At 55.2% G+C, this 27,298-nt stretch overlaps 1 protein-coding gene across 2 annotated transcripts; it reads right to left on the bottom strand.

Annotated features, from left to right (window-relative positions):
- Nucleotides 1–678: 678 nt before the first annotated feature.
- On the bottom strand, nt 679–24,471 carry NKX2-2 (NK2 homeobox 2). Of its 2 annotated transcripts, XM_063633549.1 has the most exons (4): nt 24,258–24,471; nt 15,192–15,893; nt 13,954–14,265; nt 679–2,457 (listed from the first exon to the last, which is right to left on the bottom strand). In XM_063633549.1, exons 2-4 carry the CDS (start codon nt 15,448–15,450, stop codon nt 2,147–2,149), a joined length of 882 nt encoding a protein of 293 aa, XP_063489619.1. In that variant the 5' UTR covers nt 15,451–15,893; nt 24,258–24,471; the 3' UTR covers nt 679–2,146. The 2 variants fall into 2 exon arrangements, with proteins under 2 accessions (XP_063489619.1, XP_055121800.1); XM_055265825.2 differs by lacking the exon at nt 679–2,457 and having other exon boundaries at nt 12,224–14,265.
- Between the last annotated feature and the right edge of the window lie 2,827 nt (nt 24,472–27,298).

Genomic DNA, 27,298 nt, shown 5'->3' with positions numbered 1-27,298 from the left:
TCGCTGATAGATAGCATGCCTAATTTTATGAAATGCCATTATGTTCACAGAAAGGAGATGGGAGTGGGGAAGGGTTAACATAAGAGCAAATGCTGCAGCCCATCTCAGCCCCCCACCCAGCCTACATGTCCATTAAGACCAAAATTCTACCTCAGGGCAGAGCTGCCCTTCAATACTGTTCCTTCTGTTGTCTCACCGTGTTGTAGCCCACGGTGACCGCAGGTGCTCTGACACAGAGAGCAGTCCTCTGCCTTCTATGGCACCCCTCCCAGGGGAGGGGGAAGTCCTGGCTGGTCCTTTCCTTTCCTTGACTCACCCAGGGTTGGCAAAAAGGGCAGCTGGTTGGGGAGGGGCAGAGGTGCCGGAGCAAAGGGACTCTGTCAGTCTTTGCAGGGTAAGAGTCCTTAATCTGCAGTCCCTCATCCCCAAGGGGTAGAATTACCTCTTAATCTAATTTACTTTATAACCTAAACTCATTCTTCTGAGAAGGGTTCTATAGGAGTCTTCAGCCTGGCGAAGGGGCCTGTGGGACACAAAGTGTTAAGAACCTCTGGAAGGTGGCACCATTCTTCCCTCCAGCTGAGCAGTAATGGCCATTTCTGAGTGCTCAGCCACTCTCTTTGCCTCCTCCCACCCCAATTCCAGCCAGATACATAGTAAGGAATCAATCAAGACTCATATTTTTAAAATCTCTTTATTATTTATGGAATTTTACACAGCCTGAGGCATTTTTGATTGAGGGCATAAAGAGTGTGTGAAGAGATGAATCTGCATTGCCACTCCCAGCCCATTCTGTAACCCCTGCCACTGCGGCTGTTCATTTCAGAATGGGCTGAGGTTCCACAGAGCAGCTGAAGAGCTGTGAATGGTGGTTAATTGCAGTGGTGTTAATTAGCATGTTATAGGAGGTAAGAAGAGCAGATTCACATCTCTTTTTACTGCTTCAAACAAATGATCTAGATCTTTGCTACATAAGCCACTGGCCACATGTGGCTATTTAAATGGAAATTAATAACAATTAAAGAAAAATTAAAGATCAGTTCCTCAGTCACACTAGTTACATTTCCAGTGCTTGATAGCCACACGTGGCTAGTGGCTGCCATACTGGAGAGCATGGATACAGTACATTTCCATCACCGCAAATATCCACGGACAGTGTGCTGCTAGTTCTCTACCTCGCTCACCTGCTGACTTCAGAGCCTAGCCTGGGCCTGTCCTTCTGGCTTCCTTCTTCCCCCGCCCCCCACCCCACCCCTTTGTCTCCCATCCTCATGCCTCTCCCCACCTCCCTCACCCCACCAATATCCTTGTCATGGAAAGGTGTGTGTGACAGGGTTCCTACTGTGAGTTCAGCTCCACCGTTTTGAAGTGGTTCAGCATATTAACTACCTACCTCCCTGCGATGCCCTGCGAATTAGGAAGGACAGGCATATCCTTTTCTATTTTTTTGGTAACCAGTGGGGAAACAGGCTCAGAGAGCAGTGATAAGTAACTAACTTGTCCAAGGTTGCACGTGGACAAAAGCCATCTTCTGATTTCTGGTACAGGCTTTTTTCTCATGGTTTGTGCTTTGTAAATGTTTAGGGCAGTCATGGTCTTAATTTTAAAGATACTATGTTCAACATTTCCTGTGTCTCTCAGCAGGGTTTCACTGTGGAAGTGCATGGGAGTGCAGCAGGGAGACCTCGCTGACTGTCTCACTCTTCAGCCACAGGCCACCTGGATTTGTCAGTTTCCTCATCTGGAAAATGCATGGAGGGAGTCATTACAAAATGATGCTAAGATTTCCTCCGGTTCCAATATTCAACATATTTTTTGATTACTTTTTACTCATATGGTTTGATTTATTTCCCAAATGATTCAAGGACCCTTTTCAAAAGGTTCTCCCCTTGCTCTGGAGCGGCCGTCACTGTGGCAGCTACCTACCGACAGTGCAATAGCAGGCCATCTCTAGGGTGACACCTGGAATTGCCTGCCAAGCCCTTGCCACCCAAAGTGTGGTCCTGCCCCAGCAGCGCCAGCGTCTCCCTGGAGCTCATGAGAAATGCAGAATGCTGCCGGGCGCGGTGGCTCAAGCCTGTAATCCCAGCACTTTGGGAGGCCGAGGCGGGCGGATCACGAGGTCAGGAGATCGAGACCATCCTGGCTAACACGGTGAAACCCCGTCTCTACTAAAAGTACAAAAAATTAGCCGGGCGCGGTGGCGGGCGCCTGTAGTCCCAGCTACTCGGGAGGCTGAGGCAGGAGAATGGCGTGAACCCGGGAAGCGGAGCTTGCAGTGAGCCGAGATCGCGCCACTGCACTCCAGCCTGGGGGACAGAGAAAGACTCCGTCTCGGAAAAAAAAAAAAAAGAAATAAGAAATGCAGAATGCCAGGGCTGCATGTGAATCTGCATTTTATCCAAATCCCAGATGATTCGTTTGTATCCCAAAGCTTGAGGAACTGTGATCCAGGCCCTGGGGAAGCAAGAATGAGCACAACTTACCTGAGTAGAACTCGGCCGGAGGGGAATCAAGCAGACATGGGGGACGTGCCCAGCTCCAGACCCTCCTAGCCACACTGGGACATGGCTGTCCCCTCAGGGTTTGTCCAGGTGAGTCTGAGCTCCTTCTCTGGGTACAGTCATTCTTTCGGTGTGGAGAACACCTTTGGCTCTGGAGTCTATTTACTCAGGGACTCATTGTCTGCACTCACAGCCTCTTTCCTCCATCTCATTAATACTCAACTGAAGCACTCTGATTTGCAGCAGGCTTTTTACACACACCCTGTGTGTAAGACCTTTAAAATTAGGATTAGAATACTGGTTCTATAGGATACACCTGGAGTTAGGTGGACCTTGGGCCATGCGCTTATAAGTCCCCAAAAGGCTCAAGGGAATGCTGACTACATTCTGGGAGTCCACAGGAGGCCTAAAGAAACATGAGGGAAGGAAGAACAGGATTTCATCAGATTGGGATTTGGGAAATGGCTGTTTCAAATAGAGGAGAGGACAAGGTGGGATTTAGTGTACAAAGACCCAAGGCGCCGTCCTCAAAGGCACAGAGAGCATCACCATGTCATCCAAGCCCTATGGAGATGGGTGACCGGGATGTTCTGGGGCTGGCACTGGACACCTGCCTGCTCCTGGGAGAGGAAACGGTGATCCATCTGCAGGAGCTCCTGGCCATGGTGGCGGCCAATGGCTGGATGTGAAATTCAAGCTAGACCTGGACGTTCCTAATCTGCCTTACCTCATAGATGGGAAGAACAGGATCGTCCACAATTCTGGACGTCCTGGATCATCCCGCGGCGCTTGCAAGCATGCTTCTTCAGAGTGGTGAGACTGAAGAAGGAAAGGTGCCAGGAGACATCAGGGAGGACCAGATGGTGGAATACCACCTGCAGCTGAAGCAGCTCCACCATGACCCTGACCATGAAACATGGAAGCCTCCATACTCGGAACTGCAACCTGGGCAGCTGAAATATTTCTCCTTGTTTCTGAGGAAGTCATGGTTTCCAGGGGGAAAGCTCACCTTTTTGGATATTCTTACCTGTGATGTGTTAGATCAGAACTATATGTTTGAGCTCAAGTGCCTGGATGAGTTCCCAAATCTGAGGACTTCCTGCACCACATTGCAGCTTTGGAGGAAAGAGCTACCCCTGTGCAATCTGCCTGTTCTTCGGGATGCCAGTCAGCAGCCAGATGGCCCAGTGGGGACCAAGAGCGTATGCTGAGCAGGACACAGACGCACACTGTGTGTTTCGTTCCATCCTGTCTCTAGGGGACTGCACTCTATCTTCTCTGCTCTTTTCAATAGCACTTAGGCTAAAAAACAAAACAGAAAAGTCTGAAGCAGAGAGAAATTCAAGACAGAACTCTAAGACCAGGTGGCTTAAACAACAGAAATGTATTTTCTTACAGTTCTGGAGGCTGGAAGTCCAGGATCAAGGTGTCAGGAGGGCTGGTTTCTTCTGAGGCCTCTCTCCTTGGCTTCCAAGCGGCATTTCCTCCCCATGTCCTCACATGCCCTCCCCTCTGCGTGTCTGTACCCTGATTTCTTCTTCTTCTAAGGACACCAGTCATACTGAAGTAGGGCCTACTCTAATGAATTCATTTTAACCCAGTTAGCTCTTTAAAGGTTCTATCTCTAAATATGGTCACATTTTAAGATACTGGGGGTTAGGACTTCAACATGAATTTTGGGGCACATGGCTCAGCCACTCATCTCCACAGTCTCTTCTGAGGAATGAGAGTGGCTCTTTCTGCATGCAGTTGTCACACCCTGTGCCTGTGTCATGTGTCCCTGTGCCTTGAGTGTCCAAGTCAAAAGTAACCATATGGGCTGGACTTCGAGAAGCCACTTGCCCCTCAGGTGTTTTGGATACTGAACCTGACCAATGGGGGCTCTGCAAACCGGGGGTGCCTCCCTGACCCAGTCAGATTCTCCCTCTAGGAAGGGGGACTGCCACATTCTGGGAGCTCCTTTGTCACAGGAAAAGACCAAGTCACTGGCTTTGAGGATGGGTCCTGAGGGAATAAGTGCCATAGTTCTGGACCTGCACGAGGGCAGCTGTGTGTCCCAGCCTTGGCCATGAGAAGCCAGAGAGATGGGCCCGCTGCTGTTTAGTCTCCATGTCCCTCACTACATAGTTCCCTGTGCTAACTGCCTCCTTGCAGCCCAAAAACTCTACTTGGTACAGAAAGAGGCATCAAAAATGGACATTCCCAAGGAACACATGGGGAAAGAGGCCATCAACGTGGGCCATTAAGTCATGAGTGACCTCTAGAGACCAATGCTAGGTCTAGGATAAAGGCAGAGTAAGAGCTCAAGTGTCTGTGTCTTTGGGGTCCCCCAGATGCAGACCCTGAGACAAAGATTCATGTGCAAGTAGTTTAATTGGGACCAACAAGGAAATGGAAAAATGAGAGAGTGAAGGGAAAAAAAATCAACACGAGAGGTGGTAATGAGCAGATTGCCACTGAAGACAACTAGGGCTCAGTTCCACTGAGGGCCTGTGGGAGATGGCGAACATGTCTCCATGTTCCACCTGGGGCCAGGAAGCTGGGCTGTATATCCTGCAACCTCCACCTGAAACTGGGTGAAGACCATAAACTCCCCAGCCCTAGCCACCTGTCTAATGGGCCCAGCACCCTCCTGCTCACCTCCAGGAAGAGACTTGCAGATGCTGGCAGCGGGAAGCCAGCACAAGGGAAGAGGGAGTGCGCTGGGGCTGTGGGCAGTGGCTGCACTCTGCAGCAAGCTCTGCCTCCTCCCGAGTCATGAAGCAGGAGTTCCAACCACAGCTCTCTCTGCTCAAAGCAGCTGGCTGTTCACTGGGTGAAAAGGACTGCCAATTTCTGAGAGATGCCTTGTGGTCAGACCATCAAGTATCAGATCCTCTGTCACAGACACAAAAAGCTGATTCCTTTTGTTTTACCTTCTACATCTAACTATCCTTCATTTCATGCCCATTCCACACAATTCATCTTACCCTACAGAGGCTGATGAGGTAATTCTTTTATTTTGTAGCTAGTAGGGTTAAAGAAACATGGAGAGATCTGGAAGTAGATACTTAAATAAAATTTCTTTTAATAATTCTTGTGGTTGGACACAGTAGCTCACATTTGTAATCCCAGTGCTTTGGGAGGCCAAGGTGGGAGGATAGCTTGAGGCCAGGAGTTTGAGACCAACCTTGGAAACACAGTGAGATGATATCTCTACAAAAAAATGAAAAATAGCTGGGCATGGTGGTGCATGCCTGTGGTCCCAGCTCTTGGGAAGGCTGAGACAGGAGGCTCTTTTGAGCCCAGGAGTTCAAGGCTGCAATGAGCTATGATAGCATCACTGAACTACAGCCTGGGTGTCAGAGTGAAATCCGGTCTCACAAACAAAACAAAACAAAACAAAACAAAACAAAACAAAACAAAACAAAAACTTGCAAATCTCTCAGATTAGGGAGCCCAACACTATGCCCAGAAAAACATGTTAACTTATTTTACCTTTTCCCCACATTAGGCAAAAAAGTAATTATTTAATTAAAGCAGTAAGATCAATTGGCTAGTGAAAACGCTATAGTTTTTTTGTGCACTTTATCATCCTGGGGGGAGAGGGGAGTTGCTCATGTCATCGAAACCATAGAAGGCCCAGGCCCAGGAGAGAGAACAGGCTCTGGTGTGTGCCCCTCAGGTGGACCCTCTGCCTACTCCCCCTCAGTTCTCGGGGGACACTCGCTGGCCGGGATGGCCACTCTACACCAGTGGAGGTGCTGGTGTACATACAGGCTTCCCTGAGGATGCCAAGGGGTTGGCCCAGCCCCCACCAACCAGGATGGGACCTGGGCACTGGCTGCCAGAGGAGAACTGGCAGAACCCTGCCCCATGGAGAAGTCACCCAACTGCCTTCTGCAGAGAGGGAGGGCACCTTTGTCCTCCCCCACCCCTGCCCACTCTTCTGGAATAGGAGAAGACGCCCTGGTAGATCCCACCTGCACTCCCAGAATGCTTTTCTTTGTCAGAACACTGGCTTGATTATAAGATCGGGTGCTTAACTTCTCTGAAACAGGCTCCTCTGCAGAAGGACAGATTGGCTATGATGATCTGATTAGACGATAAGGAGAAGGAGCCTGGCCTAGAAGGTGCTCAATACGTGGCAGCGGTGATGGTCATCGTCTTCAGATGCGAGAGAGGCTGGGGTCAGCGACCTGGGGCTTTCTTTGTATCATTTTATGAAGAAAGGTAAAAATACTACAGGCGAGAACAAGCAACAAAGGGCGGACGGGATTTTTCATCTGCAGCTTTGAATTGATACCTTTAAGTATTGAGCTATTCTTTTGTTAGGACAGAACACGTTATTCCATTAGAAGGGAACATTTTGGGGTGGTGGAAGTCTTCCACGTCCTGCGTGGGGTGACAGTTACACGCATGTCACATCAGCAACCTGAGGAGGGAGGGGAGAAGGGCCGGGCTGGATACCTTCAGCCTCTTCATCGCACTCCAGGCACCAAGTGCAAGGGCAGGGAGTTTTCATTATTTAGGGAATGCAGCCCTGGTGTAGAGGACACCTCGCAGGGATATCTCGAATCCCGCAGGTGTCTGAGCTGCGCTCCGCGCCCCAGCCGGGAAGCCTTTTCTTATCCAACCGCGCCGCCCCGCGGAAAGCCTGGGTACTGCAGACGCCCTCACCGGCCCACCGACAGCTGGTTTTGAAACGGGGGCTTAGGAAAGTAAAGGGGTCAGTGTTTGGAGCCACGATGCCTTTGATCTGAGGCGGTTGCACCCAATAATCAACGAATCAAGCTGGAACTGCAGGCCCTACTTTTGTTGGGGGGAGGACCTTGAGGAATGTCACCCCCTTGTCCCCTACCCGCTGCCCCACGCCCAGCCTCTCAGAAAGGCACCAGGCGTGAGTAGAATGCGAGGCGTCTACATCCTCGTGTCCTTTCCATTCCCGGACACCTTTGCACCCTAGCCGAGGTCTCAGCACGGAGTGAGGGTTGCCCGGGGTGCTCTGCTGGGTGGCGGCGTTCTGGCCTCCCGGGCCCGGACCCCACGGTCCGGGTCGGCTCAGCGTCTCCCCCTGGCGTCTGGACTGTGCGCCTGCTCCGCTTCCAGGCGGCGAACGGCAGGAGCCGGGGGTCCGGCGGGACCCGGATCCAGGGCGGGCGGAAGGCGAGGGTCTCTCCTTCCCAGAACCCCTGCCCCGCAAACCTGCACCCAAACCGGGTCCCTCCTCCGCATCGCTCCCGCTCTCCCTAGGCCGCCTCCCCACGTGGGCACCCACCCTCCGGGCCCTTGCAGCACCGCCGTCCCCGCGTCCACCCGCGCGGCCGACGCCGCCAGGGGCCCTGAGATCGCGGAGACCGCGCGCCCTGGCGCCTGGTGGGGCCCTCCCAGTGGCCAGAGCTCTCCTGGACCAGTCGGCTGTGGTCTGTGCCCAAACACGATGGAAACCGAGGCTGGGACGGGCGGTGGTACGCACGTGGAGAAGAGGCATGGCGGGAAAACCACAGCTGAAGACAGGTCCACTCGCACCTCCCAGGCAGCCGCGCACCCGCCGCCGTCTGACTCGCGGGTCTCCCTAAGGTTCCGGGTCGCCGCCGCCTCCTGGCACCACTCACCGGGCTCCGACCCGGGCCGCCAGTCCGCTGATGCGCAGCTGCCTCCCGGCGGCTCCCGGGCTCGGCCCGGACCTGCGCGCAGAGACGCTCGGGAACGCGCGTCTTGGGCGCCTCCTGGCGGCGGCAGCACGCGGCACACGCATGGTTTTGCGGCCCGAGGGGGCGCGTGGAGCTTAGGCGGGATCGGCGCGCGGGCCTGGGCTGCGGGCCCGCATTTCCCCGCTTGCTCGGATGGCGGCGCTGAGGCCTATTCCCTTCTTTATTAATAACGATGCCTCGGGAGGAAAAAAATAGAGCCTTTAAAAATCAGAGTGCGAGAGAGGAGAGAGAGAGAGAGTGTGTGTGTGTGTGTGTGTGTGTGTGTGTTTGTGTGTCTTGGGGCGTTGGTGAAAGCAATAAAACTCAGATCGCTTCCTTGGCTAGATAGCGGCGGCTATAATGCGCCGGGAGGATCAGGGGTTTATTTGCAGATCCTGGATAAAAGATGATATATCGACACGATTTAGAGTGTCACTGCGCCTAGCCTCTCAGGAAGCCACAAGTACATATTTCCTGAAATACCGCCCAGCACAGTATCTAATCCGCCCGCCACTTAACACCGGGAGGAGAACTTCGGCACCGCACAAGCGCGCTCCCGGCTTCCTGGTTCTGGGTGGGGAGAGCCCAGCCGGGAAGGATCTGGTGCGCCTAGACGCCCCCTCCCCTGGCCTTTGTCTTCAGTCCAAGTAATCACTTAGCGATGGGCCTTAATAAATACGTCTGAGAACTGTCCTTATGCTTGGTAAATATTGGATTAGCTTTTCAATGACCAGGCTCTTGAAAAGGCTCGAGAAATCCACACCAGGTCTCAACTAAGCCCAACAGTCAATAGGTAAGGAAATAAGTTATTTCCCTATCTGAGGTGGGGAATGTTGAGAAGGGGAGCTTCTACTCTTACTAAATTATCTGATTCTACTAAATATGACCGTTGTACTAAATAGGAAAGGGGGCGCATCCAAGTTTCCCATTAGTCGGAATTTCCACCAACTCAGTTCTGCTCATTACGGGCTGACTGACTTTGTGGGGAACTTATCTGGGTTCCATTTTTTATTTCCACAGAGCTCAGCATAAACTATTTTTGTTTAGTACATATGGTTTATTTGGGGACTGCTTATGGGAGTGTTGACCTGGCAATTGCAGGGGAGAAGGCATGACCCAAATTATTTCCGACTGCCTCGCGCCAATTTGGACTGCTTAGAGGAGGCAAAAAATGGGCAAATTCCTTGGAAGCCCTGCTGTGTCTCCCTGGTACTGAATTTTGTAAGCACGCAATACAGGAGACATTGAAAATTAGAGGAAGTATCTCCCTCCTCCAAACTGGGGAGAGACGCTGTTGGAAGAAGTTTCTGAAGTGGTTTCCGATCGCACCAAGAGGCCAGTGGGATGGATCCCCGCGCGTAATTCAAATGAACGCGCGCGTCTTTAGCTCTTCGGGGTTGGTAACTAAGTGGCCCGGCAGGGCGCAAGTCGCCTTGGAACCGGCTGCAGCCCAAGTGTAGCTGGGACCGGGACTGAGCGGCACCCTTGTCCTCTCAGAACCTTTGTCGCGGTGAGTGGAAGGGCGGCTCCGCGCGCTGTCGCTTCGGGGCCTGTCGGTTGCGAAATCAGGGGGGTGGATTTTCATCTACCCAGGAGCCGCTAAGCCCGTAGGGGACCAAGCATCACCCAGGCCCTGGGTACCCTGAGTTGCCTCCTGAGTCCCAGGACGGTCCGATGGTGCAGAGCTCCCAGGCAGAAGTTAGTTTCCTGATACACACACAGGAGTGAGCAAAGTGCGCGTAAGTGAGCCCAAACCCTGAAGGCGCAGGTTCGCGGACTCCCGTCCCAGCGTTAGAGTCAAGGAGAGAGAAGAGAGGAAGGAGAGAAGTGAGGAAGAGAGAGAGATTATGAGAGAAAGAGATTATGAAAGTAGAGAAAGAGATTCTGAGAGCGAGATTATGAGAGGAGAGAAAAAGAGAGATTTTGAGAGAGAGAGACAGAATGAGAGAGATCCAGCTTTCAGTGTCACGGGGCCTAGGCGGGGCAAGCGGCCTCTGAAGCCATCAAAGACAGGGGTGGCTTTTTCTCCCCTCCTCCAGCCTCCTCCCCAATAGATATAGCACGAATTTTTAATGCGTCTTCCTTTCACAGACAACAATACAGGGTTTGAAAGCCGGACACAATTTAGGTTTTGTGCGGGTCCCTCCTCGCGCTCCCTCGGTCCAGCTGGCCATATGGAATCCAGCATGGAGCCCGCGGATGACAAAGGGACCCAGTGACAAGCCCAACAAAACCCCAAGGAGACTTCTGCCTGACTCCGGGATTCACTGCCCGCGATAAGCGCGCTGAATGGTGCGGGGTGGGGCGGGGGGTGGGGGGCGGGCCCCTTCTCCTTCTTCCCCTCTCTCTGTCCCCGCGATCCTTTCTCTGTCCCTTTTTAATATGCACGCCTCTAACATCTCCGGCTCCCAGCTTTCCCATTGTGAGGTTTTGTACCGCCCGCTGTAGATTGGGCGAAGATAGACTGCTGAAGCGGACCCCGCGCCGGGTGCGCTCCCAGGGCGCTGGGGTTAGGGCCACACAGGGCTCCACAGGCGCTTTTATTGACTCCATGGGGACCCGAGGACAGAGAGAGGCGGGCGCCGGGCCCACCTCCCGGGCTCCCGGACGGCCGCAGGAGCGCACACCCAGATTGCAGACCCGCGGTCCTGGCCACCGCTCCAAATGTGTCCTCAATGGGCAAGTGGTGGAAGCCTGCCAGGGTGAGGACCTTCCACGCTTTACCCTTCCTCTCTGGAAACCTGAGGGTCTCTTGTGATCATTCTCACCCTGGAAACCCTGGGGCCTGGAAGAGTCAAAATGGCCTCAGGCCTTCTGACAGCTCCGCTCCAAGAGACTTGAAACCCTCACCTTTCCTCCCAGAGGATTTTGGGACTAGGGGAAGTTGTAAGTGGATGTTGAGTGGTTAGTACCAGGGCACGTTGGGCATTCAATTATTGCACAACAAACTATTTGGGAGAAATTCATTGGCCTTTAAAAACAGTAAGACATAAGCCCCAAACATTGCCAAGCTAGTGTGGAGAACAAAGGGAGACCTTTCAGCATTTAGAAAAACTGCCCTTTCCCGGAGGATGGGCCTGGAGATGGGAAAGGACCTTTACTGGGGTGTTAGAAAGACTTCCGAGCCCTCAATTATCCAGGGGCGGTGTGGAACGTGGGAATAAAGTGTCATCGCGTCCCTGCGCTGCTGCGCTGAGTGCTATCGACGCACAGATTTGGTCGCACGGATAATCATGTTTGCTTTAGATATTGAATTAAACCTGATCATCAACTAGAGGGAGCGAGAAAGTCAGCTGGGACCGCTCCTTTTGCCCGGCCTCCTCACTGCCACCCCACCCCCCAGCCTTGGTGGTGCAGCTTCAGAGAGAACAGAGATACAATTTCCAAATGCGCCGACTTTCAGTCCCCCAGCGTCTCGCAGCACCCGCTGGGCTCTGAGCTACAGAGCCCCAAGTATTTTTAGAAACCCCCGAGATAGAGGAGAAAGGCTCATCCTCCAATTCGCCAGGCTTCCTAAGACGCTCCCCCGCGTGGCCAAGTGTGCGCCAGCATCCGCCAAGGAGATCTGCCCCCAGCAACAAGGGTGGGACGGAATCAGTTCCCCGCCGGAAAGATGGATGCGCCCTTCCCGGGCGAGCCCGGGGCTGTGTGCCCACTTCCCGTCCCGGGCGCTCACCCCACCCCCAAACCTCTACTTCCTAGCAATCCACTCAGTCCCACGCTCAAGGGCTGACTTGGGGGGACCGCACACCGCCGAACGCTAGAGGGGAGGTGGCCCGGGATCCAGTCCCCGGAGAGAGGCCTGGAAGCCTGGAAAGGATGGGAGCGGAAGGGAAGGGGGAGGCACGGTTTGCTGGGATTGCCAAAGACTCTCGCTCCCTGGCTTCCTGGGGCCAAAGATCCTAGAGAGGGCTGCAGTATCCCCTCCCTCCCCCGAGCCCAGGACCCCGCGTACTCCCCCTACGCCCCCTAAGCCAAAGCCTAGCGCGCCCTGACCGCTCCCACCCCCAGCCTTAGCGGTCTCCTAGGTCAGCACCAGCCCGCAGATTTTGAAAAGGGGTGGGGAGTGGGGAGAAGGCAGCCAGTCTTAACCTCAGACCCCCACTCACCCACTTTCTTAGTGTGAGGTAAGTCAAATGCAACAAAGTGAAAGTCATCGAGTGTAGTGGCTTCAACAGCTTCTCCGGCTGAAGGAGCCACTCGTAGATTTGGGCCGGCGAGGGGGGTTTGCTCTCCTCGCCTTTGCGGCTCCCGAAGTCACTTTTCCTCCCGCAGCCGGACGCTGCCGCCCGGGGTTCAGACAGCGCGCGAGACCCGGGGAGAGGCCGGGGAGGGTGGGCGACCCTGGGCTTCCGGCCGACCGCTCGCAGGCCGGAGGCCGAGCGTTCCCGTCCCCGCCCCAATCCTAGGCGCGGGGTGTAGCCTGTGGTCGGAGGGGCCTGCACCGGGAGCCCCGCTGGCCCCAGGGCCCCGGTGCCCCCGGCCTCCCCGCCCGAGAAGAACCGCCTGTGAGAGCCCCGCGGGCGTCCGGGCCCGGCTCCCAGGCCCAGGCCTCTGGCCCGGCGCAGTAAGACAAACAGGAGGGCAGGGATTTTTTCTTTTTTTCTTTTTTAAACACAGGATTTTTATTAAAATTCTTATTTAAAAAATCGAAAGCTTTCTGCGCCCGGCGCTCTTGGGGAACCGCGCCGAATAGCGGAGCTGCAAGTTCGGGGCTCAAGGCCCGGAGGACAGGGCAGAGGGTTTTCTGCCTACAGGGTTTTCTTTTCCTTATATGAGAAATGTTTGCACAATAAAATAAAAAGAGAAAGGAAGAAAGCAGGGGAAAACGCAAAAAAAAAAACAAAAAACAAACAAAAAAAAAAAACAAAAAAAAACACCAAACCCAAACAAACCACAAAGAAAGGAGTTGGACCCAGACGAGAAACAGGCCGGTCCTGAAGGTCATTTTGGCAACAATCACCACCGATATTTACAACGAAAAGCGAAATCTGCCACCAGTTGTCAGAACGTTTACATGGCCATAAATATTTAGCATTTTCTTATTTTTTTTAAAAAAAGGAAGAAATTCTCCATATTTTTAAAGTGTTCTCCACTTGCTTTAGAAGAAGACGGCTGACAATATCGCTACTCACACAAACATATTTTACAAAATTCACGAAAGCAGGGGTGGGGGGTCTGTCTTTTTCTCGTGACGACATTAACGCTGGGACGGTTTGGTCCCCCCGGGGAGAGGCAAAGAAGCGAAGCTGCGCAAACATTCTGTAAACACGGCGTAGAGTTCCGCCCTCTCCAAAGGTTCAGCAGGAGAGGCATGGGCAGAGCTGGGTGGGTGTAATCTGCTACTCCAAGGAGACGCAGACTACCTCCCAGCGCCTCCCTAGTGGAGCCGAGAGTCAACTCGACTCCATAATAATAATTATAATAATAATAATAATAACCACCATAAGGACCCAGGCCTCCTCGCCGCCACCGCCGCCGGGCTGGGGCCTGGGCCTGGGGCCGCGAGTCTCGTTGGGGCGGCGCTCACCAAGTCCACTGCTGGGCCTGGACCAGGGGGTGTGCTGTCGGGTACTGGGGGGTGCTGGCCGAGCTGTACTGGGCGTTGTACTGCATGTGCTGCAGCGACTGCGCACTGTAGGCCGAAAAGGGAATGCCCGCCTGGAAGGTGGCGGCTGCCAGGTCCTGGGCTTTGAGCGCGTGGCACGGTTTTCCGTCCCTGACCAAGACGGGCACGGCCACCCGGCGCGGCGAGGGCAGGGGCGTCACCTCCATACCTTTCTCGGCCCGGGCGCGCTTCATCTTGTAGCGGTGGTTCTGGAACCAGATCTTGACCTGCGTGGGCGTGAGGCGGATGAGGCTAGCCAGGTGCTCGCGCTCGGGCGCCGACAGGTACCGCTGCTGCCGAAACCGCCGCTCCAGCTCGTAGGTCTGCGCCTTGGAGAAAAGCACCCGCCGCTTCCGCTTCTTGCCAGCGTCCCCCCCGCCGCCTGGGGTCTCCTTGTCATTGTCCGGTGACTCGTCAGCCGAGGGCTCCGGGGACTTGGAGCTTGAGTCCTGAGGGGGCGCGCCCGCAGCCAGACCGTGCACTGGGGGGAGGGGGAGAGAGAAGCGCTTCAGGCGTCTGGAGGCCGCGCGCAGCCTGCAGCAGACTCGGAGCACTCTGGATCCTCCGTGCGACCCTGGACCTCCGCGCCTGGCAGCCCAGTCCTGCTGCCTTTACCATGACCCCTGCCTTGCTCTACGCCTGACGAAGACGTCGGGGCCTCCCAGGGTAAAGAGGGAAATCCGCAGGAGTGGGGGCTAGGGGCTCGCGTTTCAAGGGGCTCACATAGTGTGGGTGAGAATTTGGTGGGGGGGAGTGGCACTGAAGATCATCGCAGGTTAAGGGCTCCGGCGCCCTTAAGCGGTTTCCTCTCTGGCGAGACGTGGGCAGATTTTTAAAAGAAAAACCCCACAATCCCAGCATTGATCGGCTCGGCCATTTAAGGCAGGTTTTTGGGGGCTTTCGTTTCTGCTTTCGGGCCTTCTAGACACCCCCTGCACTGCACAAAGCGTCCTCTGTGATCGCGCAGGGGGCAGGGTGAGCTATTTATACCCGGGCCACCCGAAGCCTCCCCACCCTCCACCCGTACCCGGACGAGGCTCGCTGGCTACCTACAGGGCTCCGGGCCAGTCCCTCCCAGCGGCCGGAGTCCGGGGGCTGTGGCTGGAGCCATCAGTCCCGGTTGACATCATATACCAGCCCCTGGGAGGTATAGCCCTGCTCCCTCTTTCTCCTTAATTTCTCGCACTGAAGAAAATTTTGGAGACCAAGTTCTTTCCCGGAACTAAGGGGGCTTGAAGAGGAGGGCAGAGGACAACCTATACAAGTGTTAAAAATCTTTCTACGGATCCTAGTGAGGGGGTCCGGGCTTACATGGCCCCTTCCCCTTTCACTCTCAGCGTCCATCCCGGGCTGCGGCCGCAGGAATGGAGGGGACCACGGCCTCAGCAGCCAAGTTTTGCTACTTACGGGAGTACTGAAGGCCCTCGGTGCTGGCCAGCCAGCGCGTGTACGGGTTGTCGCTGCTGTCGTAGAAGGGGTTCTTCAGGGGCAGGCTCTGCACCGCGTCCAGGGCGCCCTGCCCCAGCGGCCCGGCCCTCTTGGCTGGCTCGGGCCCCTCGTTCTCTTCCTCCGGCCCTTCGGCCACAGAGTCCTCCTCATCGTTGGTGTCCGGCAGGTCTAAGATGTCCTTGACCGAAAACCCCGTCTTTGTGTTGGTCAGCGACATGGTTCGAGACCCCAAAATTTATGTCGCAAAGTTGTAGCTTCACTTGGTCAATTCGTGGCGCTCCTCTGCCCCGGCGGGCGGGGGAGGGGGGAGTTGGGGGGAGGGACTGGGGGAGGGGAGGGGGAAATTGGCTTTAATTATTGGGATAATTATTATTTTTAAAAAGAGAAAGAAACTGGGGATGGGGAGGAAAAAAATGAAGCCCAACACAGTGCCTCTCTGTCTTCTTTGAAAGCACGCGGAAATGGACGCAGGGAGCCGGGCGGCCTGCGCGCGGAGCGCCGCGGGCCCCGGCCTTAGTTTCTAACTCCAGGAGGGGTGCCAAGGCGGCGTCAGCTCGGGCTCCGGCGGCCGCTCGGCGCGCGGTGGCGGCTGGTGGCGAGGAAAAAATGGGCCATTGCCCGAGCGATCAGTCCATATAAGGCTGGGCTCCACTCACGAACCTGGGGAGGGGGGGAGAGGGGGAGAAAGAGAGGGAGGGAGGGAAAGAAAGAGGGAGGGAGGGGGAGCGAGAGAGGGAGCGGGAGAAGGGTGGAAAAAAGGGGGAAGAGACATTAAAAACGCAAAGGTTGGCCACGTGTGGGCGGGTCTTGGGAGTCAAGTGGATGAAGACAGTATTTGCAGATGTGAAATTGTGGGTTTTGGGGAGCTCCGCGCTCCCAGCCAACGGCCCTCTAGAGCAAGATGAGAGGTGTAACGTGTCAATTAATTGCAAAGACGGGGCGAGCCTTTTTTTTAAAACCCAGTATTTACATACAAAGGGCCACCGCGTCGCTCGCGAGTCCACACACTTGAAAGGGCCGTTTTAACAAATTGCATCTTAAAAAAGGTGGGGGTGGGGAGGAGGAGGAGAGAAAACAAAACAGAAACCAGGAGGAGGAAAAAAATCCTCTTTAACATTCACCGGTTCCTACCTCCCTGCCCCCGCGCGCCCACCCCCTGCAAGCCGGAAAATTGGCTATTTGTGGCGCCTTTGGAAAAGGGGGAGGGGGCGAAGGCCGAGCTGCGGAAATCTCTCCTTTCCATCGCTGGTGGTTCCCTAAACAAGATCCGGTTCAAATGGCAAGAGCCCAACTTCTGTAAGCCTCCTAGGTCAATATTTTGGTTGAGGCTTAAGGATGAGTGCTAGAAATGACAAGGCAAGTAATTGATTCCAGTTAACCGCGAGAGAGCCCGAAACCCAGGAGAGAGCTCCGCTCCGGGCCGGCCAGAGCCACCACCAAGCGACCCGCCCCCTTCCAGCCGCCCTTTATTTGCTAAAGACTCATTTATTTCCTTCACTCCGCCTCCCCCTACCTCCCACCCCCAACCCCCCGCCTCCACCTCTCTGCGGCCAAGGAGGACGCGCAGTTCACTTTCTGCTTTGCGGGCGGTCCCGGGGAGGGCGGGGTAAGAGCGAGGAGCTCCAACTTCGGCTGGGGTCGGACCCTGGCCTTGGTGCCTCTGAGCTCCGCGGGCCTCCTTCCCCGGGTGGAGGAAAGGGCAGACGGCCCTGCTCTTTCCTGCCCTCTATTATCCCTCCCTCTCCGGCCCCCTCCCTCTCCAGCCTCCGGCTAGAGGTGGAGCAGCGGGAAGGCGGCGGGGCGGGATTGCGGGGGTGGGGGTGGGGGTTGTGTCTCCAGCCTGGGTGAGGACCCAGAAAGCTGCGAGGGAGGGGGGTCGCTGGGTGGCTCGACGATGCTGCGTTTTCTCCCCAGTTTTCTTCTCCCACTCGAGTTCTTTAGTATGGTCTCCTTTTGGACTCCCTAGGCGCGTTCGGAGTACGCGCTCCACGTTTCCAGGTTAAGTCAGGTTAGTGTGAAGTTTTCAACCACTCTCGGCTCTGGGAACTGAACTTTCCCGGGACTTGCACTTCCTCCTCGGCGCTGGGGTAGGAAAAGACCACGCCGCACTTACCACTCCTTCTAGTTAAAAATTTTTTGGGGGGGTGCAGCGGGGTAGATTGGCTACCTGATGTTCGTTCATCCCAGAGGAGTGTCAGGAAGGAGCTTTGTCTGGGGGCGGGGAGGGTTACAGAAGGCCACTCCTGCGGGGGCCAGGTCTAGTCTTCCCACAACCTGGGCTGCCTCCGCGCGGGCCAAGCAGAGCGCGGGCGCCGGGTCCTCCTCGCGCGCAGCTGCCGCGGCCGCCGCCGCGCCCCAGCTGCCCCCGGGTTGCCAGCGCCGGGTGAGGGCACCTCTCCCCGAGCCGCTCGGCGGCTTTCTGCAGCCCTCGCTGCCTCGCCCCCAGTATGTGACGTGGGTGACAATGGCCCAGGTTAGAGCGAGCCCCTCGTCGGCGCGTCCTGGGTGGTCGGACCCGGGCAAACACAAATACAAACCGATTGCTAAGCTGCGGACAATGAGCGAAATGTAGACAAATGTCCCGCTCCCGTTGGAAGCCTTTGTCCCGGCTCGGTTTTTGCATTTATTTCAGTGGCGAAATAATACATGATTGACGCTCTCTTTCAATGTGTCCTAACTGTTTGGAATAAATCTAAGGTTGTTCCTAGTTGTCATGGCATTCAACCCTTTTCAATGGACTATCTCTTCATTCATTTCTGAATCCGTCCACAATATTAAGGAAACCCCTTCATGTCGACGCTCCCCGATTCCTCTTTCTCCTCCTACTTTTTCTTTTCTCCTTTCTCCCCCTCCTTCCCCCCTTTTTTCCACTGGAAGAAATAGAAACTTGTTTGAATCGTCTTCCTCGAACCCATTACTTTTCGTGCTTTTTTTTTTTTTTTTTTTGCTCGCTTTCCGTCCCTTTCTCAGCGCCCCCCCTCCCCCGCCCTTTCACGTGGGAGCTCGTCTCTCTGCCCCGTCGGAGGAGGGAAGTTGGTTCTCCAGGAGTCGGGGAAGCGCCGAGTTTGGATCCAGGGGCGGGAGTGGGCCTGCCACTGCTATTGTTACTCGGCTGCTAAATACATAACTGGTGAGAAAAAAAGTTCCTCAACCCAAGCGTTGCAGCAAAGACCCACCTTTTGTTCCTCCTCTTATTCCTCAGTCCTAAGGGGGTGGAGGCTCTCTTGGGGTCCAGGGCAGCCACCAGGATGGGGACCCAGAATAGGGCCTGGTTGGGCCAGGCAAATTCTTGGGTCAGGTGGCAAAGGGGTCTTTGGCAGCAAGTGTCGTTTCTGGCATATTCCCAGAGCCATCTTAGGTGGGGGAGTGCCCGCAGAGGCCTCCCAAAGCGTGTTCATTTCTTCAGCTGGGAACCACCTCGCTGAAGTTCCATGTAGTTCCCAACTTCTCTCCCTCTTCCCCAGCATAGTGGGCCTTTCTTCCAAGGATCTAAATCAGCACCGCTGCTATTGATCAAGTCCCCTCCCTTCACCCGTGGGAGCCTGCAAGGTCCGCAGAGCACCTGAGAGAGGACTGCCTTCCTAGGGGAATCCTGGCTTCTGGAATTAATCCTGGGGAGGGAGTGCTGCCTTAGGCGCCTAGAGAGGGAGGCCCTCAGCCCAGTTCTCAAAGGTCGGGTTTGCCTTTGCTCCTGCCCCTTAGCCTCAACGACCAGCCGAATCCTTCTGGGTCTCAGCTTGCGGTGTCCTCTTGCCGGAGCACCTGAGGCGCCCACGTCCCCTGCCCTCGCAGGACGCCGCCTGGACTCCGGCCCCTCCTACACTTTCACCCCAGCTAGTCTTCCAGTTTTTCTTTCCCTTGGCCTGGGGACAGCTGGGCAAGGAGGGAGAGAACTGGAGAGAGCCTCCGCCTTGCCTCCTCCGCGATCGGTGCTGCCGGGTCCACAGCACTCAGCCTCTCCTGGGACCTTGAGACTCCATTTCCCCATCACTTCTCGTCCGTGTGGTTCCCGCGTCCGTTTCCAGAGCGTTAACATTTGCAATTGAAAAGGCGCAGGGAGACCGCTGGGAGGCCGGTAATTGAAGGGGAGAAACTGGGCTTGTTAGTGGAAGATCATAAAATATAAGTCCCCCAGGAGCGGCCTGTGGACGCCGGGAGGCCTGCGCAGGCCCGGCTGGCGGCCAGAGCAAGTCCGGTGCCCAGAGCACAGTCCAGTGTCTCCTCAATTTCTTGAGCCCGGCTTGCGCCCAAAGAGCCTAGGGGCCAGGCGCCAAACGCACCTTTTCTGTCCCAATTAAACAGGTGATTGCATCCTGAGGACTCCCCAAGAGGCATCCCCGCGAGTATCACAGCTAGGCCTTCTAGAGCCCGGGAGCTTCTGTCCCCTGTCAGCGTCTGCCTGCACCAGTTTCAGCTCCTCGTCTCCCCCACTCGGCATTCTTTAGAAATTCTTTCCAGGTACCATCTTGCACCCAAGCGAGTTCAACGTCCTCCATTCCGTCAAGTTTGGGTTTGAGCTTTGGGCTGAGCTGCCGTGGTCTGGAGACCTCGTAGGCACTCTGCAAGATGCCTCGTTCTGCTGCATGCTTGGGGAGGAAGTTAAGGCGGGTGCTGGAAGTTCTGAACCCAGCGTGCCCCGGGCCGGAGGAGATTTGCCTGGTGTCTCCTTAGCGTCCAGAACACCGCGCACCCCTGCTGGGGTAACCTGAACAGCTGGACCCCCCAACTCCATCTTTATTATCAGCATTGGGGCTCCAGGTTCCGTACACATTTCTAGTTCTATTCATTCTTCCTAGGTTGAGAACGGACTCATTGGGAGTCCTAGGCCCGGGGGAAAGGCAGGAGAGGGGAGGAAGAGAACCTGTGCCCCTGGAAGCTAGAGGAGTGACTCGCTCGCTCTGCTGCTCTGGGTTCCGCAACGAATTGAGTTCGGGCTCAGGCGGCTGGAGCGGGCGCAGGGAGGCTGAACAATCGCCGGAGGCCCAGGAGGGGAGGCGAAAGTACACAGGCTAAGTGGCCCCACTCCAGGACAAGTGGCCCTCTAAGTCGGCCCAGTGTTTACCTGTTTACTTTCCCAGGTAGCTCAAACACGAGCGCCTTTTCTGTGCTCCAGGGCACGGGGGCCGCCCAGAGGCACCCTGCTTTCCCGGCTCCTGTCCTCCCACGCCTCAGCTTTACGCCCCCTGTTGTGGGGGTGAGCCCTAAACAACAGCAAACCAGGCAAGAAAGGAGGATACAGGAGAGCAGGCGAGGCCTCGGCACACCCCACGGAGGGGAGCCTTTCTTGTGCCTGTGGAAGAAGTGGGCTCCGTGGACGGCATTCGACCCTCCCCCCATCTCTGTTCTGGGCACCTCTTGGGAGACGGCGCTCGGTTCGCATCCTTCCCCGTTCAAGCTGGTGGTGAAAGCTTGCAGTGCGGGTACCTGCCCCCTGTCCTCCCGGGGAGTTAAGGGCAGAAAAAGTCTTCGGGGATGGGGGATGGGGTCTTGGGGACTGCTCTAAAGAGGGGGCGACCTTGAGGAGCCCAAAGCTTCAGCAGCCCTAGGCGGCACACCTCACACTCCCCACCCACAAAAGCGCTTCCAATCATTAAACACACAAGGTCTTTTCCCTTTATTTGGAAACACTAATTTGTTGGACTTCATTTCATTTCTTCGTCTTTTTTTTTGGAATGAAAAAGGGTTGAAAAGAAACTCCTTTCCTGGTACAGTATGTGGCTGAGCTCTCAGGCCCTCGCACATCCCATCTCAGATAACAACCTTCAAGTGGATTAGTTTATTGTCTGGTTAGCGCCAAGGTGCAAGCGTTTGTCTTCATTCACTCCGGAAACAAAGCGCGTTGCACCTTCCTGCTCCAGCAAGGATTAACGGCGCGGACACAAAGGTTTTGTCGGAGGGGGAAGGTTTATTTTATCTTGGGTTGGAGACTCAGAGCGTGGCATGCACTTGAAATCAATGGGGAAGGAAAATGTCACCCAATCTGGTCCCTGAGTGTGGCGATAAAGACGTTCACCTTAAGGATGGCATCTCCAAAACAGCCCCACTTTGGCTTCGCCTTCCAATGCGGGAGCAGGGGCTGCAGGAAGCAGAGGTGTCAGCTCTCACGTCCTGGATGAAAGAAATCGGGGAATGCACCCCAGGAATACTACCCCGTGCTGGGACCTTTGCTAACCAGAATATGAAAATCAGTCCCAGCTCCAATTGCCCTCACCTTCTGCCCCCGGAGAAGGAAACAGGGTCATAGGAAATCCCTTCTATCTGTGGGGTGGCAGAGTGGAGTCTCTGGGTTGGGGAGGCCTAAAGCTGTGTGAGCCTGCAACTTTGGAGAGGCCAGACCGTGCCCGGCAGATCTCTGGCAGGAGAGACTCACAGCCATTGGACAGGTGGACGAGAAAGTGGGCACTAGTGTGAAAAGAAAGGAAATCTCAGCCAACTTTGGGTTCAAGCCTAAGGTGAGTTTTTTTTTTTTTTCCTTTGGTCCATATTATATTAACTCTTTAAATTGCCCCAGGAAGGGAAGAATGAGTGGATGCCTCCCAGATGGACAATCCTCCCAAGTCAACTAAGAAGGAGTTGGGTAGCTAAGTTCTCCAGGCCTAGAGACTGAGTTCAGATTCTGTGTCTGGGGGAAAATCCCCACCCCGTTCCTACAGAGTGGCGGGAACCCCACTGATGCCACGGACAGAACTGATACTGGGACCTAGAGCCTGGAGTCTCCCTGCGATTAACTGTGGGTGCAGGAGGAAGGCATCTAGGTGAGCTCCCTTCTCCCTATTCTTTTTCAAGGCGAAATATACAATACTTTCCCAATTAATCTGCCTCCCTCCCACCACAAAAGGGGCAAATATCTCCCGAGGATGTAAATAGTAATAGAAATTAGTATTTGTCTTTCTATTAATCAGCCTCATTGTGTGGGCATAAGACCCTGCGGGCATATGTTAGGACTTTGATAAATGCACTTTAATGAGATCTTTAAAAATGCATCCAATAAAATAAAAGGCGAGGAAAGCCGTTTAACTTTCATGGATGTTAAATTGAACACGAACTGTGGCTCCGGGCACGCTACAAAATGGAACCGGCCTCTCTCCAATATTTTCTTTAAAAACCTAGCTTTAAGCCCCCCTCGGGCCAAACGAGCCTGTCCCAGCCAATCCATTATCACCGGTTTATTGGGGAACCAAATGCCACGTCCCCCTGGGCGAACTCCTTCGCTTTATTCGTTCGCGCTGCTCTAATGATTAAATATGTTACAATGAGATTACGCATCGTCAGTGTTGCCTTCAGGAACGTTCTTTCAGCCAAGCCCGACCTTCCCGGATGAGGGCGATTTCAATACGGGAGATCTGGGTTTCTCCAGGAAACGCGCGCTGAAAGCACTCTCTTATCTGAATTTACTTCTTAACACGTGACAAAATCATTACCACAAGACTTTGGAAAACAAGCGGCTCTCCTAACGGGTTAGCATTCAACACTTAAAGCTGGGTCGGGCAGGCTGATGTGAAAAGTAGTTGTCGGTGGCGCGGGGAAGGCACGCTCTTAGCTCGAGCTAAGGGCTGGGTCCGGGAAGGACAGGGAATGCACCCCTGGGCCCTCGGGCACAGAGGGGGGTTCCTAGGGCTCTGTCTCTCTCTCTCCAGTGTGAGCACCAGAGGTTCACAACCTTCCCCTAGACGCAACGTCCCCTTTCCAGCCCCAAGAGCCACTAAAGTCGAGAAGGCGCCAGAGGAGCTCCAAAGAGCCTCCTGGTAGTGTGTGCGTGTGTGCTGTGGGAGGAGGTTGGGGCGGAGGGGGCGCCCCTCGGAGACAAGGACCACACCGAGGTTCATTTCTGATCCTCTGGCGATCTCTACTGACACAAACGAGAACTGTCCGGAGCCGGCCGCGGCCCAGGCGACACTCGCCCCCCAAACTCCAGTCTTCAGTCGCCTCTCCAGAGACCTCAGTCCACGGCGCGGGCCCTCAGCCCCGGCTCCTCCTGTCTGCGACTCCCACCACTTGCCCTCCTGGTCATCACCACCGTCCCCTCACGTCCCAGTTCCGCCTGAGGAGAAGCCCCTGTCTCCACTGGGCGCCATCTCCAAATTACCTTCGGGACTTCTGCCTCTGTTTCAATCCCCGATCCCGAGCCCCCTGCGACGCACAGGGGGCGACTTACCCGGTGGAGGTGGGTGCAGCGGCCGCCCCTTCCTCACCGCGGCCCCGCCAGCCGAGGCGCAACCGGCCCCGAGCAATCCGGAGGGAGCTAGACAGGGGCTCCGCGCGCCCGCTCCGCCTCCTACTCCCGGAGCTGCGGCGACAGCCCCGCCGCATTTCAAGGCGCGTCTTTATCTAGTACTCCACCTACCCGGACCCCCCTCGCTCTGCGCCCTTCCCCCACCGCGCGCCCTACCAGGCGGGGCTCAGGGGACCGCAGGCGGGGACCGCCGCGGGTGCCGCGCCCCTCCCTCCTCCTCCACCCCCCAGCCCCGCACCTTCCCAGCCCCTTGGACAGTCCCGCTTTCCCTGACCGCACCGGAAAGTGCGCAGCGGCGGGAGCACCTGGCCTCGGCGGCAGGTAAAACTTTTCCTGACTGCAGGCGCGACAGAGGGGCTCTGCCTGTCCTCGAGTGCTCCCCACTCCTGCCGTGATCCGCGAAGTCGGGGAGAACTTCAGAGGCCCCGCACTTGCCCACCTGCTGCGTCCGGACTACGCGGCTTGGGGACTGAGCCAAGTCAGGACCCGGGAGAGCGAGGGGCTCATAACCGGGGTCCGCCGTGAACCCGAGCTCCGGCGCTGCTCGGCGGCGACGATGGTGCCCTGAAACCCCTCTCTGCTGGCAGGCCGCGGTGACCGTGCCCGGAGCGCGTTCCCGCGCCGGGCGGCTGTGGCAGGAGGACCAGACAGTCAGCGCCTGGCAGCGAGGGCGACGCCGGGCTTCCTCCATCGCCACCGCCGGGCTCCGCTGCGGCTCCCGGGCTCCGCCGGGTGCCCCGCGCCACCCCCATCCCGCGTCCACCGGAAACGCGCGCCAGCTAGAGGCTCACCTGGAGCGCGGCTGCGCCGCTGGAGCCTCGGCTGGGCGAGCGCGCAGGTCCCGGCCGTTCTTTATCCCGAGTCGCGGGCGGCTGCGGAGTCGCGGGCGCTCGGGCGGCGGCTCGACGCGGCGGGCGAGCGCTCCCCCTCCCGGCTCCGGGCTCCTGGCTCCAGGCTCCCGGCCCAGCGGCCCCACCCTCCCAGCTCCGGCCCCGCGGCCACCGCGCAGCCCCAGTGGAGGGGGCAGCTCCCCCGCGCCGCGCGCGCTCTGTTTGTTTTCCTTGCCGGACTGACGTGAGTCAAAATATTGGCCATATGTTCAGTGGTAATAAATTGGGTATGAGCGCAAACACACTTGGGCTTCGATGGCTCTTTCAGCTGCCACATGGTCGGCTTTGCGGGGAGGGGGCTTCCACCCCGCCTCGGCCCCCTGCCCCCAAACGCGCCGGTAGATTCCCTCCCTCCAGCACCCCAGGTTTCTCCTGACCCTCGCCCCTCCTCCCTCCCCAGCAGTGCCTTGGACTCCGCAGCTCCTGGCGAGCCCGGACTGCTGGTTAACAAGGTCGCCATCTATAAATTGCTCGGTCGCTAAGACGCCATAAAACCAAAGGGCCAGATGTGGCACGTTATTTATGTGTGAAACCGCGTTTACACTAGATACGCGGATCCAAGGCCGATAGCACGACTTCGCGGGAGGTCACAGACCTCTCGCCCCGGCTCCAGGCTCCTCCCCCGGCACGATCTCCTCTCCAGGTTGAGGGGTATCGGTCTTCCCGGGAAAGGGATTCACCCCTGCAGCCCAGGGGAGGAAAGTGATTTCAGTGCGCTTGTGCCAAAATGCCACCTGTCCAGGATTAAAGGCAGTCTCTGGGGTTTATTTCCGTAGCTTTCCTGTTTCCCCTGCTCTTGCCTTCCTTTTATTACGAGCCCCTGGGAGGTTGTTTTATTTTCCAGGCGGTTGATACGTTTCATGGGACCCGGTCTGACACAGCAAGGGTAGTGTGCTAGAGATGCCCAACTCTGTGGGTGGGTGGGATTTGAGGGTGGGGTCTCCTGAGCCCTGAGGAAAGGATTTTGGGAAGTGGAGCAGTTCACCTGGCTGAGGGAGCACCTGAAATTATTCTTGCCTCGGGCCGGTGGTCGCATGTCACCTGCCTTATTTAAATTGAAGGGCAGCCAGAGCACTGGGAGAGGCAGCCCTGGCCTCGGAATATGGAATCCGGTGGCCCTGGGTGCTGCAGGAAAAGGAAGTAAATACTCTGTTCTAATAGAAAACAATCGTTTTGCTTTCCTTCTTCAGAAGGCAGCCTCAGGACTGCATGTCCCCAAACTGGTCACCTCGTACTTTACTCACATGAATTCATTAAGAGGCATTGTCTCTCCATTGCCATTATTTTACTATTTCTTGAAGTGAACCAAATTCTCTCTGTGGTTAATAAGCACTGAGCCAGGCCCCCTACCTTCCTTTTCATCTTCAAAACACCTGGGGTTCCCTGAATGACATCTTCCTTCTGGCCAAGGAAAATAAGAGATGAAAAATATTGCCCTATTGCAGGGAAAAACATAAGCCTTTGACTTTACTATTACCAGTTAACCCAGGTCTGTGTTCACTGGATAACTATCCTTAGATGGCTGTTAAGGGTGGAAAAATGATGCTGTTGAAAGAGGGTGGGAGAGAAGGGGAGAACCAACATGGGCTGGGGGTGGGGAGGAGGGACCCATTTGATAGGGGCAAAAAGAGCTATAAAATGAACCTCTTAACCTGAAGTGCTGAGCAGGAACAGTGACTCTCTGGGTTTGCTCTCTTGGGCTTTAGATGAGCTCCTAGAAAGCTTTAGTTAATGGCAGAAAAACCTGAGGCTACCTTCAGGCCTGCAGGAGTGGTTGATCTTGGGAAATTATACTATTTTTCACTCTTTTTTCTTGGATTTTTACATCTTTATTTATGGTTAAAAACCAAACTATAGGGTCTATTTCTGGGTTTACATTACCTCCAAGTGGAAGCGCTGAGATCACAGATCAATTGCTTCTTTGGATGAAAATATTGCTTCATGACCAAAATTAGACAAGCGGATTTGAAGGCAGGCCTTCACATATGTAGTCTTCGTGGGAATGGGTGTCTTTGTCTCACAAGTGCCCTGTGAAGAGGCTCATGCTTTCTTCCTGCATGTACCACAGATATGTGCTAGGCAGAGGACTGAGATGCAGACAAGGAGCTTAGAAAGTCAGGGTCTGGTGCTCCCAGGGTGGAAAACTGAGATACATGAAGCAAAGAGTACATCAAGGCAGGCTTTACATCATTCCCTGGTTAGGTAAACCCATTTTAAACCAGCAAATGTAGCAGGGCATCTACTAGGTAACTGATACTAAAAATCCATGACAAAGAAGATGCAGTGGGGAGCAAGCATAAATGAAATACGACTGCTTAGATACAACTCCTGTTTCTTCTCTTTGGGCTTATTCAGTAATCTGGTGCTAAACTTCATACACTACACCCTCCAACCTTAACAGATTGCATGCGGTTCTTAGTTCCACCATCTTTTATGCTATTCTTACTTCAGAAACCTTCCTGTCCTACTCATGGACTCAAAATTCACAGACTTTTCACACTGGAAAAACCTTCCTCCACGAAGCCCCCTCCAAAAGGCACCATCAGGTATAGTTGTTCCCCTCTGGGAGTGATCAGTTCTCACTTGCAAGTCAACACACAATCAGCTGAAATAAATACTCTAGCGCCTTTTGACTTGAAATAGGATATAATGGAATTGTCTTGAAAAGAGTTATTCAAAGGTCCTCTCATGGAGAAGTTCTTTGCTTGTTGTAGCTGTTGGCACTGCTATGCAGTTGATTCAATTAAGGAAGCTAAGTGCCTTGCTCACACCTTACCTGAGCCTCAGATGTGGCCTCCAGGGAGGCACCATGGAGGTGAGAGTTGAGATGGAGTCTGAAGGAAGTAAGTACCCCAACCCCAGACCACAAAGGGCTGTCAGGAAGCAATATGCAACTGCAAAGATCCCAGTGCACAATGGGGAGCTGAAGATGGGCAATGCCT

This window comes from Symphalangus syndactylus, chromosome 24 (genome assembly GCF_028878055.3).
Source record: "Symphalangus syndactylus isolate Jambi chromosome 24, NHGRI_mSymSyn1-v2.1_pri, whole genome shotgun sequence".
In the NCBI taxonomy this organism is placed as follows: domain Eukaryota; kingdom Metazoa; phylum Chordata; class Mammalia; order Primates; family Hylobatidae; genus Symphalangus; species Symphalangus syndactylus.
Note: the sequence above shows the minus strand (reverse complement) of the source record. Positions and strands in the feature narration are given on the sequence as shown.

What these genes read in the sequence shown, in the direction of transcription:
- NKX2-2 (XM_063633549.1), bottom strand. Translation starts at nt 15,450, where the DNA reads ATGTCGCTGACCAACACAAAGACGGGGTTTTCGGTCAAGGACATCTTA. An exon ending in CGAGGGCCTTCAGTACTCCC is followed by an intron (nt 14,266 to 15,191) that starts GTAAGTAGCAAA and finishes CCCTCCCCCCAG; the next exon opens with TGCACGGTCTGGCTGCGGGC. An exon ending in GCGCGCCCGGGCCGAGAAAG is followed by an intron (nt 2,458 to 13,953) that starts GTATGGAGGTGA and finishes TTGCTTCCCCAG; the next exon opens with GGCCTGGATCACAGTTCCTC.